General features: G+C 40.4%; 1 protein-coding gene across 3 annotated transcripts in view; it reads left to right on the forward strand.

Annotated features, from left to right (window-relative positions):
• The window catches only part of ASXL2 (ASXL transcriptional regulator 2), an 81,549-nt gene extending 65,999 nt beyond the window's left edge, over positions 1–15,550 (forward strand). For all 3 annotated transcript variants that reach the window (XM_039346058.1, XM_039346059.1, XM_039346060.1), the window contains 5 exons: positions 1,033–1,196; positions 2,784–2,880; positions 3,173–3,278; positions 4,599–5,250; positions 5,977–15,550. In XM_039346058.1, the coding sequence (XP_039201992.1) occupies positions 1,033–1,196; positions 2,784–2,880; positions 3,173–3,278; positions 4,599–5,250; positions 5,977–8,313 (3,356 nt within the window). In that variant the 3' untranslated portion in view covers positions 8,314–15,550. The remainder of the gene's footprint in view (positions 1–1,032; positions 1,197–2,783; positions 2,881–3,172; positions 3,279–4,598; positions 5,251–5,976) is intronic.
• The last annotated feature ends 9,526 nt before the right edge of the window (positions 15,551–25,076 follow it).

Consider the following 25,076-nt stretch of genomic DNA (forward strand, 5'->3'; position numbering starts at 1 on the left):
CAGCTTTCTTTTAAAAAAAATATTGCCTGACACTTTATTAGGATGTGAAATTTAGAAATATTTTACTTTTATTGTTATTTTGAATAAAATAATAAAACAAATAAATACATTTGAAAATGTATTTCATTATTCATTTTTAAATTTTTAATGCTTTGATTATTCCCAAAAAACCAAAAATGGATTGGACAAGTTTAGAAAAAAAGCCTTTCTGTCTGTATATGTGGGGTTTTCTTAGCTTTCTATTTCCCGCTAGAAGAGCAGCTGCTAAATGAACAGCTGAGTTTTCACTTCATTCAGTTTATCTCATGTGAGTCTCTGTTTGAGATAACATTGCTGTATAGCTTGTTTAAAACCAGTGAATTTTACCATATAATCTGGATGAAGCTAAAAGCAGTCAGTACTTTTTAAATATGTGTCATATACGAAGTATTTAATGAAGTTGGATTAGACTAAGGTTTATTAAGCTTATATGCCAGCTTTCTTTCTAGTAAGAAGTATTCAAGGCAACTAAGTACAAATAGAATAGTAAAGAATGTTGGAAAATCGAAATGCTTTGTGTTTGAAGTTCTCCTTTTTCTATTTTCTATTTCTATTTTCAGGATGAGATTTTCTAGCTCACAGAAAGTATTCCAAGCTCAAATATTTTGTACTCATATTCCTTATACCTTTTCTGGTGAAGGATTATGAGTGGTATATCTGAAATGCACTGCACAGAAGCAATTTTTAGAAATTACACATAAGCAACACTTCAATAAGGTAGAGTTCTAGCATCCCTGGAGATTTCACTGACTTACAGTAGTTGTGGACTTTGAGAGCTGCCACCCATCTTATTTCCTTTAACATTCTTTCTGTGTAGTAGAGGAAGAGTTGTCCTATAACATTAACATATTTAAGAAGATTTGTCAAGTGGAGTGGATTTCCAGACTGAAGTATCAGTCCTGGATAGGGACTTTCCCATTCTTTGTGAGAAGCAGAAGCAAAATGGGTAGAGCTCTTCTTTCTAATAATGATCTTTGTTTTCTCTTTTATTAGGGCAGCTGAAGAGGACAAAATGTGCTGAAATCGATGTAGAAACCCCAGAATCCATCTTGGTGAACACCAATCTGCGAGCTCTAATCAACAAGCATACATTCATGGGACTACCAATTGAATGTCAGCAGAAGCTGCTCCTGCTACTGCCAGAGGTGGACAGGCAGGTGTGTGCCCATGGAGGAGGGGAGGAAACAAGTCAGGGGTCAACTTTTCCCTACAGTTTTATATAACAGAGCTATTGTGCAGAACTTGGGCTGTAAGGGCCCAGTGTTCCCAATACTCAATAAAATGGTCTTCTGTGTTAGCAAATGGGTGTTCAGTTTGTGAAACTCATCTTGTTTTCTGCTTAATTCTGGCCCAGAATTAAAATAATCTTGTAACAGCAAGAATTGACTCTCTATTGGCTCCCTGTGGTAGTTTAGAGCTCTGCAAAAGGAAATAATCTTCTTTTAGGCTCCTGGTGCTCTAATATTGGCATTTTTAATGAGAAAAGTCTTAACCTTCAATACTTTTACTGTGGTTTGATTGTGACATTTAGTGCAAAGAAGTGCAAATCCACTTTGAGAGGCTTGCCAATTCAGTTATTCCCATAGCTATGTATATACATCTCCAAATATTTTAATAGGATATCCAGGCCTTCATGGGGAATGCCTGATGCCCTTATGACAGATGGGGGCATGCTTTCATATATATTGTATTTTTTATATGTATGCAATATGCACAAACACTGTTGTACTGTGCTCTTATTCTCATTTTTTTCCCAGTTCCCAAAGTCTCTGCACAAATGAACAATCATTCTCAAATCATTTATAAGGCAGAAGAGGCTAAAAGTGGCCTGTCAGAGACCATCTTACCCTAGAACAGTGCTTCTCAATTATTTTCTGTCATGCCCCCCTAGGAAGAAGAAAACATTTCGCGCCCCCCGCGCGACTGTAAATAGTATCATTTGTCTATAAAATTGTTATAAATACACCTCTGCATAACACTGTATCCTTATTAACGTATATGAGAATAAAAAAAGAAAGAAATGTGGATCAATTTACAACAAAAAATAGCTTTATTAACTGTAGCAGAAAAGATTTAAAGGAGCACAATGATAAAAAAAAAACTTTAACCTGCAAAACAAAAATATATAAAATATATTTCCTATTTCCTCGTCTTAGCCTTCGGAAGACTTTCTTTTATCTCCTTCTCTCTCCGCCTGTCTTCTCATCCCTGTTAAAAAAAATTTTTCTGTACAGAGGACCGATTTCCGGGTCTAAAAGTCACACGGGCGGGTTTGGCCAATCAGGATAGAGCATCATGTCTATCCAATCGGGTCCTTTGCATGTGTCATGTGCGTTGGCGGTCATGTTGTCCTCCACGTCGGGCTGCTACTGGGGCTGCGCTGGGACAATCTTCAGTGTTCGCGCCGCGCTGCTCCCTCTCTTCAGCTCTAGAATTGCTAGGCAACCAATGCTGTGTGGGACGCCGCTTGCGAGTGAGTCGGATGATCCGATCTAGAAATCCAATATGACAGTATTTGCCGAGGTCGAACGAGCCCCCCTTTACGGAGCCTCGCACCCCCCCTGGGGGGGCGCGCCCCACTATTTGAGAAGCACTGCCCTAGAAAGATAAAGTGCAAGGAGTTCCTTCTTTTAGGCCACTCTAGGATTAACCCATAGCTTTATCTGCCTGATTTTATGAATTCCTGAGGAAAGTTGAGTACTTGGCAGCATATTGTTATTCATCCTACCCCATTTGTCTTTCAGATCGGAATGGATGGCTTGATGAAGCTTAGCAGTTCTGCCCTCAACAATGAATTCTTTAATTCTGCTGCGCAAGGATGGAAGGAGCGACTGTCAGAAGGTGAGGACATCCAGAGGCAGGTCTCTAGGTTTCTGAGGGTGTTTCAGAGAGGTTGGTGAGAATGAACGGATTTTTATTGAAAGAATTACTTGTGCAAAGAAGCATGAGACCAGAGCAATAAATGAAATAAAAATAACCTCCGTTGCTATTTCTAAGGTATGAATAGAAAAGAACCTTTTGAAAAGATTGGTGATATTTATGTTCTGGAAAATCAGGGCAGCAATTGAGTTTGAAAAGGCAGACATTTCTGTATCTTGCTAACTTCTTTTTTTCCGCTCTGTGTGTGTGGCAGGGGAGTTCACTCCAGAGATGCAGCTAAGACTACGGCAGGAACTAGAAAAGGAGAAGAAAGTGGAACTTTGGAAAGAACACTTCTTTGAGAACTATTATGGTCAGAGGTAAGGATTTAACCTGCCTTACCTGATCAAAATACCTTTTTCTTTTCTTTCTGAGATTTTTGAGCTGATGGTATGTGGACCTGGTCTCTGAACTATACAACTGCTTCGAGGCTGCTTTGGAGGAATGCTTTACTTTGTATTGCACCATTCAGAAATGAATTATCCAAATAGTCAAAGCACTTTAAATATTTGATTCCAGAAATATTTTAAATAATTTTGGAAAGGTGTCTAATATTTCAGTTGAGGGTTGAAAGAGTAGTCTCTTGAGTAGAATGTCCATCGCTGATAAGATACTAAAGCTAGAACTTCTCTGTTCAAAGAATGGTCTGTTGGCTAGTGCAGTGCAAATCTCTGCTGTGTTGTTTTTTATAAGGTATATGGCTCTCAGGATAGGAGCACCTCCTGCCATTTCAACTTCAGAGGGAGGGAAGAAGGAGCTTACAGCAGTTTTAAAGGAAGAGGTCTCCACTGCCTGCCTTAAGGCCCTGATTAGTCTCTTCTCCTTTAATCTACTATGTCAGCTTTGGTCCTCCTCAGTTACTGCTTTTTCATAATGAAGAAAAAGATCCTTTCCTTTGACAGTCACTTGAGATTTTCCATTATGCTTCATTCTCTTCTTCTATCACTCTGTATCTATTCATTCCTAATCTAGCTATTGCTTTAACCCAGTGGTTCTCAACCTTCCTAATGCCGCGACCCTTTAATACAGTTCCTCATGTTGTGGTGACCCCCAACCATAAAATTATTTTCGTTGCTACGTCATAACTGTAATTTTGCTACTGTTATGAATCGTAATGTAAATATCTGATATGCAGGATGTATTTTCATTGTTACAAATTGAACATAATTAAAGCATTATATGTAATTATGTGTTTTCCGATGGTCTTAGATGACCCCTAAGGGGTTGCAACCCACAGGTTGAGAACCACTGCTTTAACCCATTCCTTTAACCCATTCCCTGCATAAGTCATTCAAATAACATATTAACTCACAAAAAACTAGCAAAGATTAACATAAATCAAGCTGTAAATGTACCTACTAGGTATTTATTTGACCTAGGTACATATACTGCTCACAAAAATAAAGGGAACACAAACTTATAGGATGTCTTCTTTTTGTGTTCACTTTATTTTTGTGAGCAGTATATATAACAAGAACCAACCTATTACTATTCTGACAGGCTTTAATACTTGTTGCTTCCCTGTGAAAAGTTGGCACTAACAAAAGATTTCTTTATTGAATGACACTCTCTGCTTAATGATCAGGGAAGAATTGCCTTATATCTTACCAATGTCTCTGCTTTCTCTTTCTGTCTTCTAGTTCCGGCTTAAGCCTTGAAGAGTCCAAGCAATTGACATCTTATATTCCTACTGTTCAGAATCAAGCACAGGCTGGGAATCTAGCACCTCAGTTACAGAAATGCATAGTAGTCCATAAAACAGTACCTGACAAAGAACAGACCAATTCTCTGGTGGGTCCAAAGGTTCAGGTTCTCCCAGCTATAACAGCAGCCTCTAAAGGAGAGGAAATTGAGCAGCCCAAGATCTTTAAGCCAGAAGAGCTTGTAAATTCTTCTGACAACGGTGCCTCCTTCCAGAGTAGCAGCCAGATTCCTGAGAAGCTTTCCAACAGAGTTGAGGAATTAAAAGAGATGACACCACAGCCTGCTTTTCTGAAGTCCCTGGTGAGACAAATTCCAAGCAAACCAAAGAATGCAGCCATTGCTGGCACTATACCAAGCCCAGAAGTAGAATCTCAGGAGATTTCTGCAAAGGAGACTCCTGCCGCTTGCACAGAACAAATGGATACTGGAAGCCGGGCTTTCAAGAGAAAATCAGAGATTCCTGAAGAGGCACTGATGACACCCGAAAAACAGCTCCATGTGACAGAAAAGTGCCCCACCAGGCTGCCTTTTCAGGGCCCACTGCAGCGCTTTCCCATCGCGCCCACACCAAAAGTCCCTCCGCTCAGGGTAAAGGAACCATATGTGTTAAGCTCATTCTGTATTGACTTCTGCAAGCTAATAAGTTCCTTTGTCACAATCCCTGTGACAATTGTTCTTCATTTCTAATTTGAAAGCGAAAGAACACCTGTCGCTGCAGATTGCTACCTGGCTGAATGTTTGCAAGCAAATGAGAGTGGGATGAGCTCAGTTTGATCAATTCTGATCAGGGAGATTCAGCACAAGAGTGTTTGAATGACATCTTAACTTTCACCACTGATAATCTCACTTTAAGAGGGATCCCATGGATGAAGAGGAAAGACCTTGTTTTTAAGCCAAGCCATTTGAGTTGCTTCATTTATTTCAGGGATTCTCTGTGTAATTTTTTTCATACACAATGGATGGATGAATGAATGGATGGGTGGGTGGGTGAATGAACAATCAAACAAAATAAATACTGGGAAGTTATCAGCTCTAAGGTTGATGAATTAGTAGTCTAAATTTTTGGCTACTGCAGCTCCTTTTTTTCAGAAGGTACTTATTCATTTTAGCAGCCTCTTGAAAGAATAGATGGGCATAAGAGAGTTCAATGTATTCAACTTGATCTGTCTTCCAACAAGATGGTGAGTGTTTTCCTTGGAACTGACACTCATGAGACTCATTTTCTCTTGAGTCTCTTGTTTTGTTCCAAGATAAGAAACATGAGTGAGAGGTGCTTTACCTTGCAGTTTATTGATGCACTTTCCTCTCTTCCAGATCCACGTCTCCAGAATCCAAGGATCTCCAGCATTACTGTCTGCTAGCCAGGTCTCTCCCAGGCCCCCCTTCCCAATCATCAGAAGAACAGGGGCCAGAACTTTGGCCGACGTCAAAGCCAGGGCTAGAATGGCCAGGGCCCAGCGAGCAGCTGCTGCAGCCGAAGCAGCCACAGCAGCCTCCAGTGCTGCTTCTGCTGCCTCCATTATGGAAGCCATCCCGGGGCCGGGGCCAGGAGGGGGGAAAGGAGAGGACAAGAGCAGTCCACTCTCAGGGAGGTCTCTCGGAGCTACATTGGACACGGCAGGCTCTGGAAGCAGGACAAGTCCAAAAAGTTTTTTTCCCTCTTGCCCAGCCCCTTTCTCCCCAGCAGATTCCCCAGCTCCAAAACCAGCAGCTACAAGCAGTGCTGCTAGAACACAACTACAGCCGGCTCCCTCAGCACAATCCAGAACTGCAAGCAGCAACCCAGAGATGGAGAGCGGGTCAATCTCGCAACCAGCAATAGGGAATGTCAACTGTACAAATCCCAGCCTTTTGACTGTGCCTGTCACTCAGGATGTCACAGCTTCTTTGGGCTCAACAACTGATCTTGCTTCCATGAGGGAGAAACTTAGAAATAACCCTCTTGCACTTAACCAGGTCACAAGAACATCCTGTGGATTTGAGACTGGAGTGAACTGCAAAAATATATTAAAAACAGCTTCTACTGCCAGCACAGGTGTTTCAGACGACAAAGCCAATACCTTGCTTTCTGTATCTCTTGTGTCGGCTGGACCCTTCAGGGCACCCCCTCCTCTTTCTTCACCTGGCACTGTGCCCATGTCCCCCTTACCTTCTCCTTCCCATAACACTTTGTTGATAGCCCGCAGCCCTAAAGTCCCCCCAGGCTCCTCAGGTTCAAGTGGAATTACCTCTGCAGTAAAGGCCAGCTCCAGTATACCTGCTAATAATCCTCTGGTGACTCAGCTGCTGCAAGGTAAAGAAGTCCCAATGGAGCAGATCCTCCCAAAGCCTCTGACAAGAGGTGAGATTAAGACTGTTGCACTGCCTGTGAAGGAAGGCAAAGCAACCACAATTGTTTCCAGGCCTGGCCCTCCAAGGGAAGGGGAAGGACAGCTGCACGTCACTTTCCCAGCAGGTAGGAAGCCAAACCTTAGTCACTGTGGACAGTCCCAAGATCCTTCATCCTTATCCTCTTTATCAGGGCAGGAGTTGTGGAGCAAACCTACAGTCCAGAGCAGTAGCCAGGAAATTTCAGGCAAGAATGCCCAAGAACATATTCTCCAGACTGTCATGCAGAAAGTCCCTGTGCAGAGCCTCCCTGCTGCTCCTTCTCCCCCTCCACGTCTCCCCCTCCTCCCCCCACACTTCCCAGTAGAGAGCAGCTCCACCAGCCAAAGTTTCACCCTGGGATTCATAGGGAGAAGGACATTCAAGCCTGCCATGTCTGGCCATTACCTCCTGAATGTTTCTACCTATGGGCGCTGCCCAGAGAACCTAAGAAGAAACCTTGCCCTACCCCCAGAGAGCCAGCAATGCTCAGACAAGCCCCTGATGAAATTAGAGGAACAGAAGCATACATCTAGAGATGACAGTAATAATAGTGGTGGTGAAAATGAAGGAGACAGAGATGGCAATGTGACTGAACATGAAACAGCACATCTCAAGATTAAAAAGGAATCTCTGGCTCCAGGAAGAGGAGGAGGAAGGCAGGCAAGTTCAAATGTAAAACTGGAGCAGGCAGCAATAAGCCACAAGGACGGAAGCATTTGCTTTTTCCCAGCAGGTCAAAACTATGCTGAAAGCAAATCGGCAAAAGATTTTATTCAAGCAGCCCAGGAAAAAGTGGCCCAGACAACTAGAGGAGAAATGAGACCTTGCAGTAGGGAACTTCAGACTTGTGCTCCAGCAAATGTTATTCTACAGCGGCCCCTGCTGCTTTCACCCTCACCCTCTCCTCAGCTCTTTGGAAACCCTACTCCTGCACAACTTGTTGGACCAGGCTACAGTGGCACGATCAATGTTTCCACTTCTCCAGACATGCATCAAGATACTCTCCTGACTGGACTATCGGACCCCAGCCGCATGGGGGATGTAGTGTCCTTCTCTGTAACTGTAACAACTATCCCTGCTAGCCAGTCAGCAAATACTGGTAGCCATGGACAATCTCTCCGTGGCCAGGCTTTTGCAGAAGATGGTGGCTTGGAGGACTTGCCCTCAAAGTGCTACTGTCGCTTGAAAGCCATGATTGTGTGCAAAGGCTGCGGGGCCTTCTGCCATGATGACTGTATTGGCCCCTCCAAACTCTGTGTTTCCTGTCTTGTTGTGCGGTAGCAGTTTTGCTAGATGGCATCTTGTCTAGGGAGCAGGAGGGGCATGCTGCTGAGTCAAGAGTCCCTACCCTATCCCACTCCACATCTACTTTGTTTCCTTGAGAATGAAGAAAGCACCTTGGATGAATGGCTGAACCCAGTGGGACAAGTGTGTGCACTTAAGGAATCATGTAAATATGTTGCATTGTTTTGTCTTAAAAATTATTTTTTCCAACCTTGAGATAAATCTATGGATGAGAACCTCATGCTCATTTTGCCTCTTGTCCTATAGTATAGCAGGATTCTGGCCCAGTAGGTCCCTCTTCACCATCAATGTGTCTGTGTCCCATAGGGCTCCTGATTTGCCTCCACCTTGCTACCATCGTGGCCTCCATGTTTTTCTTTGACTTGCCAAATGTCCTAGTGAAACACAGTGATTGTGACTATTACATCAGCAGCCCTAAGCAACAGGAACATCAAAAGGTGGGCAGATAGCCTACCACCCAGTTGAATTTTGTAGTGTTGCTGTTTACAGTAAACAATTCTTCTTTATTGTATAAAATCACCTCGAGAAGAGGCAGCGTATTGCAGATCATCAGAATTTTCAGGGCAGAATGGGGCTTGGTGGGGATAGTTTATAATTCTAAATTAACCAATGGCAGCAGTGATGATTTCCATTTCCTGATATGAATGTGTGTGCTCTGGCCTTTGAATTTCAATCAAGATGCAGCAGCACAAACTCTTTTGGTCCCAGGCTCTAGATTCTCATTTTTCAAGAAAAAAAAATGATGAGATAAATGCTGTAGAATAGGGCAGAAGAAACGTTTCAGATTTTTTAACATCAAGCCATAATTTTGGGTCAGTTTGTCAGCTTCTGGAATCATCTCTGACTCAAATAATTGAAAATTTCAAGCTGGAAAAGGTAGTGGGAGGATGTTATTCCCTTGTGTGCATTCTGCAATTGCACTCTAAAGGTGTGGAGCATTATATTTAGAGGAGGAATTGATCCTGCTCAGAATCACCATATTTAAAATAAAATGGAGTTTCTTGACCTGGATTTCACTTGTAGAAGGAAGGGCATTTCCTTGGAAGTAATTTGCAGGATGCCATTTCAATTGATGGATGGAACTTAAGCTTTTAGGATGAAACCTGAGCCATACAAAATTAGTTCTACACTTTCTGACACCTTATTTTGTTTGCCATCCCCTTGCCCTCCCCTCCCCATATTCATTTCTATTGCCAGAGACTCAAACTAATTGTTGATAAAGTGCTTTTAAGATTAGGCAGTAATCAGGCTCCCTATTCTTGGTTTGTAGAATATACAAAGCTGTATTTTGCTCTTTATTCCCCTTGTCAGGGTTGTGCCAAGATAGCTCTCAAAGCATGGCAGGATTTTCTATGTCTCCTATTCTTAACTCTACTAGGAAAAGACTAAATTATGGAGGTTTGATGAAACCAGCATAATTTTTTCCAGCTCCAGATTCTATTTTTTGTGAGGCTGATTTAAACTGAGTTAGAGATACTTAAAGTCTCCGCAGCTGTGTTTAATAGCTCCATTGTAGTTTGGTTGCATATAACTACAAAATTGTACATGGCAATTTAGGCTCCAGTCCCCAATTAATGTGCAGGCTTTTAGATAAAGTACTACCCATTAAGTAATCGGAAAAGCTGTCAAGTCAGAATAAATGAAGAGAAGAACAAGCTTTAGAAGGTAAGTTAGGTAAAATATTTTCCTTTTGATAGATAAAAATAGGAAAAGATAGTTTAGCCAAGGCACACCCTCTCCATGCAAGTTGAACCATATAATTTCCAGTTTCCATGTTTCATTCTAGATAAAAGCCAATATTGATGTTTATGGCTTGAGACAGTTTCACCATTAACCTTTTAAAAAATGTGTTAAGGCACCTGACTAGTAATCAGGAAATCAGTGCTAGTCCCATCATAGTCATGCAAGCCAGCAGGGTGGCCAAGGGCCAGTCACACACACTCAGCCCAATTTACCTCAGGGGGTTGTTGTGGGGAAAATAGGGAGTTTTAGATACGTTCCCTGCTTGAGTTATTTACAGAAATAATAAAGGTGGGAGTAAAAAAAGAGAGAATTGCTTGGAAGAAAGCCAAGGACTCCATTACCCATTTCAAGAAGCATCACCCATTTTTATTACTCATCATGGAAATACCACATTATAATCAATGCTACAGGAATTGGATCACTTTTGATTTTAAATTGTGATCTGGCCGTCTGTTTTTAATAATGGTCTGCCAGATATTTCCTGGCAGCCTATTGACAGAGTATAGAAGTCACTTCTCTTTCAAGTTGCGTGTGCCCCCAAAACAGCACCTCTTGGGTAAGCCTATTATCTTCCCTAAATTTGTATTATACCTTGAAGAAGGTATCAAAGGCAGTATCACATTTTGTATTGGTCAGTTCTATAAGTTAGCCATATATTTTTTTGCATGTTTTACATCTACAATGTTTATTGTATCAGTGTGTATCGTTCTTTTACACATAGGTAAAAACACATCAGTGTGTATTGTGCTTTACATAGTAAAAGAGTGGTCAACATCCACAGGAAACATAATTTTTAATAGAGTTAATAAGAACCAGGAAGAAAACAAAATTTAGGTAAATTCAATTACACAAGACACATCTTTACTTTAAGAATTAAAGTAAATAAGTTAGATGGCATGAATTTCTTGTGCTTATACTTTTCTTTACTCCTTTTATTCAATAGTTCATAAATGTATAAACTGGTATCAGAATCCCCTCATTCTTTAGCTATTTCTTCTTCTAGTTAAACAATCCATATTTTTAAGATTTCAGTGGCAAGGGGAAAACTGTAGCCTTTTGGTTCGTTGGCTGTCTATTTGGCATCTTTCCCTGGCATCCAAAACATCCAAATGAGGGCATATTAAATTATCATGGACCTACCCTTCATTTCAGACCTTTTCCTAATATGAAATTAGCTTCTCTTCATAATTAATGTACAGTTTTTTCATTTTCATTAAGCTATCAGGATGACCTTAGGTCAATTTTTCCACTTAGATCTTATCAGATTCTAACTGTTACAGAAGGGAATTTTTAATCATTATTTTTGCTTTATGCCCTCCAGCCATTTTTTAGCTCATTACAGCTGCATTTTTTATCTCCTGAATTTTCTGATATTACCTAAAAACTTGAGTAATTTACTCTTCAGCCATAACTAATCAGGGAAACAAATGCAGAGTATATAAGGACATATTAAAAAGTACAAACTCTGGGGAATTTCTTCATTCAAATTCCTCAAATTTGTTTATACTTCCTGCTATTTTATTGAATATTAATCCACTAACAAGATCTTACTTGTGATTGTTGACTTTTTCAGCCCTTTATTTTTATATACAAAAGATCTCTGCTACCCAGATGCGGATGCTTTTGAACACTTCAAAATATTAGTAAAATGAACTTTCCTCTGCAGAAACCATGCTTATTCTTCCTCAGCAATTATTTATTATTATGCGTTGTAGTGCAAACTTTCATAATTAACTGGAGGAAATGTTAGGTGCATGTGTTTATTTTATTTTCTAGTGTTTTTTTTAATATAATGACATTACTTCGGCTACCTTTTCATAATTCAGTTACGATTTGCTGTGTCACTAAAGTTTTATTGTGATGGATCAGTGGAATAATAGCCCATGCCTTCCAACCCCAATAGCATTCAATCCCTTCTAATTTTTTAATCCAATTTCTGTTGAAGCCTTGACTTAGAGCCAAAACCACTGCAACTGAATTATTCATTCCATTGTCATTCTATCTTTCAAGTAATGAATATTCATTTTCTGTGATCATCCTCTTAGCAACATCTTAAAGTTACACTATAACACATCAAAGGGGGAATTTTATAACTAGAATGGGTTTATTGGTTCCCATTGAGTTTTATAGAACACAAGTGAGGGGTCAAACCATGATTCTTGTGTCATATATTAAAATAATTAATAGCATATTTGTCCCCTCCCTTTCACAATGGTGCCTCAGAATTGTTTCCCCTTTCTCTTAGGGGGCAGAATTCTGATTATAGTAATATTCATGTGCCTGGATTCTCCAGAATCCTTCAGCAGGGACATTTTACCATAAAACATGCAGAAGCACATTTCATGCTTACAGGTCTAGATTTCTGCATCGTTGTTAATTTATTTTTAAATTATTAACATAATTTATATACCATGCTAAAATCTTTGAACTGTGTTCCAAAAAAAATCTGACATAAAAGTTACCTTCTATAGTACACTGTCATAACAATGACAATCATTTACTAAGCAGAAATAACATCAATGGCCCAATTAAAAAGGAAGGTCTTGGGAGATTCCCCAAATGCCAAGAATGAGAAAGTCAAGCATATATCCAAAGGCAGCCCATTCAATAGGATGGGGGCTGCCACAGAAAAAGCCTGTCTGACCCATCTTTAGAAGGAGCTCCTTTGATCTGATGAATGAAGAAAAGAATTTTGGATAAGGAGGTCCCTGAGACAGCCCGCTGGATTAAGAGCTTCTTACTAATAACAAATTACAAACGGGGCTGACTAGAAGATTGGTAGAAAATTTGTAAAAGGTCAAATTAGCAGTTAATAATTGCATATAAGGCTGTGTAAAAAGTTAAGAATCATGATTTTTCTCTATGCTCCAAAGTTCTGAAGGAGTACTATAATTCCTGGCCAATGGTTTCCCATAGTGAGATTCACATAACTGCAGTGTAAAGCGTTTTCAGCATCTTCCATGGCTTATCATATGGCTAATGATTGTTTAGCAGAAAGGAGCATGGAAAAGCAGATTGTATAATTACCTTCCCCTTAGTTTAGCAGAGCTTCATGAATGGAATATAGCAATGCTGACAAAAATTTAAACTGATTCAGCCACCTCACTCAAACTAAGCAATATTCAGCCGATGGGAGGAGAAAGCCTTACCTTTTGTCTAACATAAGAGTTAAACTGTTGTTGCATCTACTTTCAGTTTCCATCCATGCAGTTGCTAGTGCAGGATGGATCTGCCTGCCTGATATAAAATAAGCCAGTCTGCTCTTTTGGCTCAACTCATGACATGATTGTTAAATTTCTCTTAGCTGAAACACTATATATGTTTGGTTGCATCCTTATGAATGCAACTGATGGGGCCTGAGATCCAAAAGCCCCAAGGGTTCAATAATTGAATGGGACATTTATATTCTTGGCCTTGGTGGGGGATAATTGAAGTCTTATTTTTGGAGATGCTAGATTGGATAAATCTGGAAAGTTCTGCATAATCCTTTCTAAGATGAACAGGAATGTCAATGAGTAGAATTTTCTATGCTATATCTGATATAGCAGCATCTGATATTTTCTTTTTGTAAAAGCCCTTTTCCTTCCCTTTCCCCTTTCCTTTCCTGATATTTGTGATGATGCTTTTGGAATATTGGTAAGTATTTTCTTAATTAGAACCACAGAAGAATTTATACTGAGTACTCGTGGAAATTCAAGTAAAAAGCCAAACTGAGCACTTTCTTTCAATAGAAAGCTCATGCAAAGCAACTTTGCACTGAAATGTGTTTTTTGAAAGGGTACTTGGGTAAAGTGTAAGGAATATGAACAACACTTCTAGCAGCTGAAAGGATGGAACTCAGCTATAAACCCTACTGATACACGCAAGGTTAAAATAGAAGATGGAACACCCTTGATTTTGAAAGAAGTTGAGGTGGGATTTCTGAGTAGGTGATTATAAGCTTAGAAGGCCACGATCTCCAGCTGGCCTATTAAATTGCACTACAGATGGCTGTTGACTCTGTTACTGGTTCTTTTTATCTCATCCTCAGATTATAAGCCCCAGAACATGGCATTTTAAAAAAATTATTTAATGATGCAATTCATGCAGGAATTGTGGGAATGAATCAGCTATCACTCAACATACAGTCACCTAAACTAACACCTTGGCAAACATGGAGATGTACAGCTTTACTTCAGAAAGGAAAGCCCACATGCCTGTGTAACACAACATATTATTCATCCCTTATCTTCTGATATTAGGTACTGCAGCTTTTAGAAGCCATTAAAAGTGCTCAGGCAGTTTGCATTTTCTGTCAGTTATATTTTGTGTACAAACCACAGGACCCCCATTGTTCATATTCTATGAGTAGGTCATTTTGCTTGCTTGCAGTATTACTTTTAACAGACCAATGATGTGTGTTTATTTTGAGCCTGATGGAACTGAAATCTTTTGCAAGAATGTAAAGAATGGAATTGAAACATTTAGTCTGTCTTTACTATGTTTTCAGTGATTTTTCACCAAAGTGAAAAATAGAAGCTAGGACAGTATTTTCCACAGTGCACGCAGGCTCCACTACTGTGCAAATTACCTGGTACCCAAATTTCACAGTCCATGCTGATCCCATCTTTGAGGCATGGTATTAGGGAGGGGCCAGATTGGCAGCACACATGAATTGCCGGAGACGCAGCCATGAAGTACCTTCATCTCTGCCAAGGTTCATTTTTAGAAACTGGTGTTTAAGTTAAAGTGGTGTATGTGTGTTTCTCTGCGTGTATGGGTGAGAAGAGACATAGATTTGTTTGCCAAGGTAGAAGGCACTATGTTAGAATGACTGAAACACACTTCTCTGACTTCTATCTACATTGTATACTGCAGGAATGAAACCACACACAGCCATTTATGTAAATTAAGAGATTTTGGCAGGGAGAATATTTGTTTCCTTCTTTCTTCCCCCCCTCCCCCATGCAATACATTTGATATGATTGAAAAACAATTTTAAGAGCTTATAAGTAATATATTTTAATTAATATATATTTTAATACCTCTGTTTCAAGAATGATAAAATGATTTGTGAAATTGGTGTGTGTATGTGTATGTATGCAATTTTGAACGTGTTTTTCCTCCCATTAGGGGACCTGGTAAGCATCCCAGGTTGCAATAAAAATTGAAGAACTATATTAAAAAAAAAGGTTTCCCAGGAACTGTTTCATTTTTATAAGCCAAGAAGTGAATAAAGATACCTTAGAGTGTACTAAACTTTAATTGTTGCCTTTTAAAAAGAAACTTAAATTGGAATTGAGAATATAGAGAAGTCAGGTTGAGACCATTTAAAAAGTCATATTTTTTCACAAATGATATAGAAACATATTTTACTTAAAAGTTTTAAGTATTTGAAATAAATATAGGTATGTAAATATACTGTATGTACTTCATATATTCTTTTATTTTACAATTTATTGTAAATGGATATTAAAATTCTTTGAACTGGTTTGTTTGTAGATTCCAACTTTTGCTAAAGTAATGGTGAATTCTGTTGATCGTGGCAATATCACAGATGTTTTCACTAGTATTTCTAATATGCTCCCTTTTTCCTATTTCTTTTTTGCTCCTTGCAGAATAGATGGAACTCAGAATCTTAAATGGCCCAGTGAAGAAATATAATCACACATCAGAAAGCTTCAAAATTGAGGGAATTTCTCTTGGATTGATGATAGCAACAGTAATGGATACGTTCAGAGAATACTTAGAGCGTGCTAAGTCAGGGCTTTTCAATTTTTTCACCAATTGTACCACTTTTAGGATATGGCAGTATCCGAGTACCACGAAGCTTCCTTGCAAATTTGTCAAAAACTTGATAGCAACAGACCCCCAAAAAGGAAAAAAGTGATAAAGGTAGTCCTCAACTTTTCACAGTTTGCTTAGTGACTGTGTACCACTTTTAGGATATGGCAGTATCCGAGTACCACGAGTCGCCTAGCAAGGTGTCAAAAACTTGATGACCCCCAAAAAGGAAAAAAGTGATAAAGGTAGTCCTCAACTTACAACAGTTTGCTTAGTGACTGTTCAAAGTTACAATGGCACTGAAAAAAGTGCCCCCCAAGCCACAGCCGAGCAAGATCCTACCTACCCACCCGGCTGTGCTCTTCCTCCTGTCCGAGGTTTTCATTGTTGTGAGCATTTCTGTTGAGGATTGGCAATGGGGATGGGGTGGGGGTGTTTGGTTTTTATTCCCCACATCTGCTGGGTGGTTGCACCAGGTTTTGGTCAATTCACATGACCCTGGGACATTGTGACCGTCATAAATATGAATCAGTTGCCAAGCATCTGAATGTAAATCACAAGACCCTGGAGAGGCTGCAACATTCCAGCTGATCGGCGCTTCTGGGCTCAGCAGAAGCACCAGGATCAGCGCCGAGCTCCAGCTGGAGCCTGGCACTGATCCTGGCGCTTCCGCTCAGCCCTGCAGCTCCAGCCATCTCTCGCTCAGGCTTGTGCGGTGCTGCCACCAGTTCAGCTCATTCCCCTTCCCCGCTACCACTTTTCTAGGATGGTTGTGTACCACCTGCCAGGTGCCAATGTACCACAGGTGGTACCATACCACTGGTCGAAAAGCCCTTTGCTAAGTAACTTAACCATAATGTTTTTGCTGGCTGCAATTTCTGGATAATTATTAATGGGAGCCACCATTAGTTCCCTTTACAGTAATATAATCTTGAAGTTATGAATACATGGGGTACTAAGGCAAGACTATCTCTATTCAAAACAAATGGCAGCTGCCATGCTAGTCCAAAGTTTGCTACAAGAAATTTTCTAACCTCTGTGCCACCACATTTCTTTCTCCAGATCAGGTATGACTCAACTATCCACAAGACCTCAGTCTTAGAAGGATTCATCTTTACTATATTTGCCATCATGTAGCCTACCACTTATTAGGATATAAGTCTCAACTGTGCACAACCAGATCTGGCTCAAATGTAACAAATAAGTACAATATAGATTTTTAAATATATGAGAGAGAAAATGGTCCCTTGTAGAATCCTGCAGCATAATTGCCAAAAGACCAAAGCACAGCCTCTCAATGTCTTTGTCACCTTGCAGCTATATTATGGCAATATGTTCTAAATTGAAGGTCATTCAGAAACTTCAGCTGGTGCAACATGCATCCGTCTAGGTAATTATGGGTAGTCAAAGTTTGTTCATATAGCACCATTATTACTGGAACTGCAGTGGTTTCCAGTTAGCTGCTGGAATTGGTTATAATATATAACCTATAAAGCTGTGATGACCCAAGGCACAGCACAGAGGCAATGCAGTCAGCTGGCAATTCAAACCGCCCTTTAATTGCTCCAAATTTTCCCCAAATGCTCCCACGTTTCTGGCAAGCCTCCAAACAAAGGAAGACACACACACCTCTGGCTGCAAGTAATTTCACATACAGTCTGATTAGGAGAGGAATTTACTCAAGGCCACGGAGATAAGAAAGAATGACACATCATAAACCTAACAAGTCTGTATGAATACATGCTTGACTGAGCAGTCTCAGAAGGGAAGCCAAAATACAGTCCGAGTTCTTTAAACATCCAAGCAACGTTGTCAGCCTGTCTAATGGTCAGAGTTTCTGGGTTTCCAAGCAGAAGTCACAGAACAAGTGATCAGCAACAACACACAAAAAACTCCAAAGAATCAGCATTGTTCCCGACAAATGCCTCCCCCCACAGCGTCTTCTTAAATCTCAGTCTCCAGGTGTGCCTTGTGGAGAGGGACAAAACGATCTCCTCCCGAGTAGTTGAGCCTACCTGCGTTGTTCCCTCCTCTCCATTCTCCATGCTCTAGGATCAAGTGGGGGTGGCCTTGCTCATCGCCTGAACTCTGTCTCTCCTGTTCCTCCTATCCCACTCCTGAAGGGCCCTGGCCTGCCTCTGGCTGGCCTTCCCCACATTCCTCTGAAGCCACAGACACCTCTCCCTCGACCTCCATAGGATCCCATTCCAGCTCATTTTCCTCTGCAGATTCAGGCTCCAAGGGAGGCATGACAAAAGCCTTAACTGTCAGAGCCTAGATTTTTCAGTGACCACCATCCTTGAGTTGAATCTGCTCATCCAGTAAAATCTGCAAAAATGGGGAATGCCATAAAAATATGGCTGTTCATAAGGCAACTGGGGACAAGTAAGATCATTCTACTCTCAAATGATGGCATATCAAAATGATTAATTGCAATTGTATTTTTGCGTAGTATTGTAAGTTGCTCAGAGCCTCCAGAACAGGGGTAGTGTATAGAATGTATAAGTAAATAAGACTTGGTTTCCTGATGTAATTTTCAACAGTCACTCCAGATTAGAGAAATAGAGCCATCTCAACCCATGTTTCATGGAGCTAATACTGAAATGTACCATGATTGTTAGCATGAAAGATTTCAGAGAGATGAATTGAGGGTTGCACATTCCTTATCCTTTTCTTAGCAATAATCACCCATCAAAATGAACAAGTTCATTTCATTTTGAAACTTGGCCTCAGTCCCTTTGGAATTAAAATCAGTATCCTCCAATTTTGACCACCTTCTCCTTTACAAGTACAAAACAATGTTCACATGGAAGTACATTCAGGAATGGCTTTAAAGCAGTGGTTCTCAACCTTTTTAATGCCGCGACCCCCAACCGGTCGTAAGTCAAGGACTACTCAACCGGTCGTAAGTCGAGGACTACTCAACTGGTGCAGCACCGTTTGCAGAAGGGGACTTTTGGCGGGCTCAGCAGGGCAGAGACAGCCTGGACAATTCCTATTGGCTTTTGAAAGCCAATAGAATTAGACTCTATTCAAGAGAGTCTCTTCTATTGGCTTTCAAAAGCCCATAGAATAAAAGGGAGTAACACAGCTAAGGAAAAGGGGAAAAAAATGGCGGACTGCGTTGTTTGGCGACCCTGTGAAATGGTCGTTCGACCCCAAATGGGGTCCCGACCCACAGGTTGAGAACCACTGCTTTAAAGCAAAGCATGAAGAAAAGTGAGAAATCTTTGAAGCAGAATCCACCAAGAAGTTTTGAAGAAGTCTAACTATGCATTGGGGCATTGGTATCCATTTCATTCTTGCTGAATGTGTGTTTTAAATTGAATATTTAATGTACACCCCACATTTCCTGTAGCAAGCATCCGTAGCACTCTGTCTTCTCAATTTTTCCCTATGACAATCCTGTGAATTAGGTTGGGATGAGAGACAGTGCCTGGCCCAAAGTCACCCTCTGACTGTCAATGATTCTTGGCCTTCTATGTCTTTGTTCAGCATTTTAAATTACTGTATTATTCTGGTGCATTGTTCTACCTTAGATTTTGGGGTTCAAAATGTGTTCCACAGTATCCGAGAAACATCGTTTCATGTAACTGAAATTTCATCTCTCTATTCTCTTAATATTTTTACACAATCAAACTTCAACAACTAATTTTGAAAATATTTCCTTATTTGTGTATTCTAAGCACTCAAGGCAATTAACAAGATCTGAAACAAATAGAATAAAAACAAACAAGTAAAAATGCAAATTAAAGTTGTCAAGATAAATGCTAAAATATTAGCAAAAGCCTGGCAAAGAAGATGCATCTTCACAGATTTAAAACACAGAGAGAAAGAGTTAAACACAACTCCAAATGCATTTCATAGCCTGACAGGAACACAAGAGAAGGTCCTCTGCCATATGTCCAAAAACAGATGTGCATTTTCATTTATAGTTGTTGGGTGTTGGTAAATGTTAGCATGTCACCCAAAACATTGTGCTACCTTTGATATACATCACTGTGGTAAATACACTTAAGAGACTATTGTAGTGCCATAACTGTAACTTGATCCTTTCAATTCTCAATCATTTTGCACATGCATTATTATGATTGTTCCATTAATTGCCAGGCTTATTCTGCTGAGATTGGTTAATGAGATTGGTTTGCTTTGATTACTTGACTGTATTTACATCACTTGATGAACTCTGATTATTAACAAAGTTGTTGTGATCATGTAACTTGCTATGCCCAAATAACATATGACATGCTAAGACAATGGGTAGGTTATAATTAACAAGCTGAATCACAAATGCCCGTTCTAGTGTACATTATAACCACTCATACTCTGTCATTTTTTTTTTACTTTATCTTCTTTGTGTTGGATATGAATTTCAATTTGATGAACTTTCCATGTTACTGATATGCATCTAGAGGGGCTTCTTCCCACTACTATATACATACTGAATGGGAAAGTTCCAGAAAAGTTTAAAATTTTCCTATTCAGCAACAGACTTACTGAGCATGTGCAAGAAACATGAGTACGTGCCTGAAACTAAGTAGAGAATGTCCGCATGTAGAGAACAAAAGAATACCCATATATGGTAAGGTAGGAGGTAAGGTAGGATAATTGTGTCGTCTGATAGGTTTGTGACCTGCCACGTCAGGAATAGCTGACGTAGGTATAGGAGAGATAGGGAGGGGTATAACTGCTGTTACGCTTCTGTAGGAGGTGTGGCTTTTCCCTGTAACTCTTGTGAGTGCATGGTTAAGTTCCACCACGCTTTGCAAACCGTTTTCTTTTACTAAACTCAACTTTGATAATAAAAGAAACTTTATTCTGCTACTCCGAACCTCGTCTCTGAATTTCTTTCAAGGAATTCTATAAACAAATTGGGGGCTCGACCGGGATCCAATCTGCGCTGGGACTCTGAGGGGTCCTCCTTAGGTGCACCCCTTTCCTTTTGAAAGGAGGGGAACCACCCAGAGGACTGCGGAGCTCTTGGAAAACCCGTAAAATTTTAATAAAGACGAGTATTAGGAGAAGGGTGAATAAAGTGCGGAACAGCCTGAAGACAGACCGGGTAACATCTGCGCGCAGACCCTGGTGAGTACTGGTTTGAAAACACCAGAACACAAGAGTCCAGGGCGGTCGGGATAGAGTGTGTGGATGTGAGAACTGGCAACGGGGCCGGGTGGAAGTCCTTTTGAGGGACCTCGGGGAGGTCTGCAGGACGGAGTGAGTGAGGGGGATATTATTGAATATCCGGAGACGGTGACGTGTGGAACTGGAAGGAGTTGCTGGGAGGGACACAGGCGCACATACTCAAGATAGGCTGAGCACCCATAAAAGAAATGGGGGGCAATACAGGGTCGACCAATTCAGGGAAAAAGTGTGTTAAAAGGATCCGTAAGAACCCCAAACTCAAAATCGACCCGAATGGCCCTTTGGGCAAAATATTGGCTGGATGGGGATCCCCGCCCTATAACCGGGAGATTTTGAGGTTGGGGTTGAACAAAGAAGATATGGTCAATTTATGTTGTTTTATTTGGTGGGAGGAATTGGAACCTGGCCCCAACAACAGCCAGAGAAGGAGGAAAGTGTATATTCAGAGAAAGTAAGGCAGAAAGTAAAATGATGGTAGCAACAGTACAGCAAGTGATGAAGCAGGAAAAACCTCCTAGAAGAGAGTTTGGGGATAAGAAGAGTCCCTTTGAGACAAGATATAGGGGGGATGAAAGGAACCAGTATATTAATGGGAGTAGAGGAAGGGAATTTGGAGGATTTCAAGGTGGATACCAGAATAAGGAGACAACGTGCTTTGGATGTGGAATGAAGGGCCACTTTAAAAAAAAAAAAAAATTGCCCTAAACGCGCGAGAGAACAGCAAGTTTACTCAGTGTGGGAAGAAGAGGATAGTTTTTACTAGGGGAGGGAAAGGAGCTCATTGGCTTTTGAACAGCTCCTTGAAATAATAATAATAGTTATTGATTTGTCAAGAGAAAGTATGAAATGAAATATCCCTATGTGAAAGTGTTTATACAAGCAGTTTGAATGGAAGTGAATGTATGGATATGCTGATCCTGTCTCTCTCTCTCTCTCTCTCTCTCTGTGTGTGAGTGAGTTTCTCCCCCATCTAAACTGCAGGTTTTATTGTTTTAGCAAGTGTTTGCATGAGAAGAGTTCCATGGAGAATGTGTGAGAGAATTTATGGCAAATTCATGTGAAGGAGAGAAAGCCATTCCTCCCCCTTCATTTTCAGCTGGCTGTGTTGCTTTAAGAGTGAGAGACAGAAAGAAAAGGGGGGGGGCTGCTCATTTTAATTTTTTTTTCTCCGCTTGGAATTCTGCTTTGGGAGGAAGGTGGGGTGGATGTGAAATTTAATACCCATTCTTATAGTAATGAAATATGAGAAGAACTTGAATACACCTCTACTGTAGTTTTATTTTTATGTTTTTATGTCTGTGTGCAGGACACACTGATAAAAACATAATATCTAGGAGACCTGAAGGAATGGTAATTCAACCCTTGTTTAAAACGAAGGAGTTGAGAAAATTTTGGGATTATAAATGAGCTATGTTGTTTTGAATAAAGATTTGTATGCAAACAAACTCAAGCAGAGTTGGTGAGCGCTCCTTTGTTGGCTCTTTACTAAGCAATGTGTTTGTAAATACGGACAAAAGGAATGGCTAGGGGAGGGATAATTGATACTTTTCTATGGTTAATATATGGTTGGTTATATGATATGTAGACAAATACATAAAATGCTCTATAACATCTAATGGTGAGGCTATTTCAATGCATTCAAGTTGATTTTAAATTATCTCAAGTAGGAAATTCCACAATATGAAAACTAATGACATGTTTATAAAGAATTAGATACTGGGGCTGTTTTCTGCTTTGTCTTATCTCAGGAAACAAGGCTTGCTGATCTAAACACCCCCTTTGAAATTTCCTGTCCACAAGTTTGAGGTGGGACAGTGGATCCTGATCTGAACGTGGAAGGAGGAAAAACTGCAACCTAAGTGGGAAGGACCATTCCAGTGTTGCTGACCTCTGAAACCGCAGTCTGGACGAAAGAAAAAGGGTGGACCCACTACACATGAGTGAAGGGACCAGTAGCTGAACCAAAAGAACAGTGGACCTGTGTTCCAAATCCAGAACCTTTAAAGCGACAGTAATCGAATGTCCAAACCAGATCTATGACTGGAGAACGATATAGGAGAGCAACAAAAACAGAAGGATGTGAAGCCTGCATTACGAATGCCACCAAAGGAAACGCAGTAATTAAAACCTTGGTATATTATACCCCAGCACCTAGGGGATGTATATTTCAATCTATGTGTCAATTAAATAACACACAATATTCAGTTTGTAAGGGAGAAGACAAGAAGATACAATGTTATGATCCATCAATGCCAACATATTTCAATTTTAGTATATATGTAGGTCTAGCTAAAACAGGAGCAAGACAGAGACCTGAAAATGAATGGAAAGATTAAAACTATGTTAACGAAATTATATTTGGAAACAGGAATGAATTGGATGAAAACTTTGCCTATAGCCCTGTTTAGAATAAGAACACAACCTAGGAGGGATGTTGGGATTTCACCTTATGAGATGTTATTTGGTATGCCACTAAGAAATGCTGGTATACAAATGGGGAATCTACCTAGTAAAGATAAGGGACTGATTCAATACTTGCAAATACTGTCCCAGACTTTTGATTCTTTCAGAAAAACTGGCTATTTGATACAAACTCCTCCTCTAAGCTTCAAAGTCCACTCCATAGAAGTCGGAGACCAAGTGTGGATAAAGACGTGGAAAGATGATTCCCTCAAACCGAAGTGGGATGGACCGTTCTTGGTGTTATTGACCACAGATACTGCCATTCGGACACAAGAAAAGGGTTGGACTCATTATACCCGAGTAAAGAAGGCTAATCTTGAGGAGTCGGAGACATGGAAAGCATTTCAAAAAGAACCATTGAAACTGGTGTTAAAAAGACAATGACTTATATCCTTTTGAATATAACAATAGTGGCGATTGGGGGAGAATTATGGATTGAGCCGCCTAGAATCTTTGAACCTAATGGAACTTGGACACGAATTCGGTGTTATAATGACAAAGAGAGTGAACACTGTCCCATGAATTGGATCTTTGAACCCAAAATTTGGTGGTGTGAATCTAAGTTGCAACCAAACTGGCAGCAAGTAGGTCAGGAGAAAAGCTGGGTAACGCAAAATAAAGGGGGTAAGTGTCAAAATACTCTATATTTACAAGTAACCAGGGAGACTATAGGTAAATATACCTGTACCATGTGGGAAGGGAAAACTTATTTGACTAGTCACTCTTTAGTGGCTTCTCCAGACTCCTTTGAATTTCCTCCTATTCCCTTGTGGATATGGACAGCTTCGGCTATGAGGAGACACTTTCTGCGGAGAGAAAAGAGAGCAACTAGTACTATTATCTGTCTAAAAGGTGGGGGACATCAAAAGGGAGAGTTCCAATACTGGAAAACTACTCAATATGGATGTAATCTGACTCTGGAAGTAACACCAAGGCAAACCCAGAGAGATCCAGCTTGGACTTGTAAAAATCAAAGTAGAGAGTGGATGAGTGGAATTACCCAGATGTGTGAAAATGCAACCAGGGGAGACCCAAGGTGCCATTGGATAGGGAAGGCCTTGTGGTACAGTGGTTGTGGCACAGAAGGGGAAAGCACTGATTATCTCTACTTTCTATGTAACAATACTAGGAGTCAGTATTTACAACCTGAATGGGAAGGGCTGTGTGAAGTATTATGGGAAGAACTTGTTCAGACTCATCAGCCTGTCCATTCCTTATCCCCTCCTGTTAGAAAGATGAGAACTACTGTTACTACAAAACAGACCACAACGAAGTTCGGACCCTGCCAAGAGTGCACAGAATGTATTAAAAAGACTAAGCAAGGGAATATAGTTACTAGTACCTTATTATATCACACTCTAAGACCAGAGTGTAATGCTACTAAAGTGCAACCTTGTGTGTGTAATCAAACTCAATATTTTAGGTGTTATACAGCCCAAGGGATGCAGTGCTATGAACCAAAAGCAGTAGGTCCAATTACTGCTAACATTTATGTATATGGATATAAAGGGGGAGTTACTGGAACAGAAGGGTTATTTGCTATAGCCCAAACTAAGGGAGGATACGTTGCCCACAATACCACAAGAGGAAATACCAAGCTGTCTGTGTGTTTTGACACTTGTAAA

This window comes from Crotalus tigris, unplaced genomic scaffold (genome assembly GCF_016545835.1).
Source record: "Crotalus tigris isolate CLP2741 ecotype Arizona unplaced genomic scaffold, ASM1654583v1 scf7180000017987.690289119674:8195010, whole genome shotgun sequence".
NCBI classification, from domain to species: Eukaryota; Metazoa; Chordata; class Lepidosauria; order Squamata; family Viperidae; genus Crotalus; species Crotalus tigris.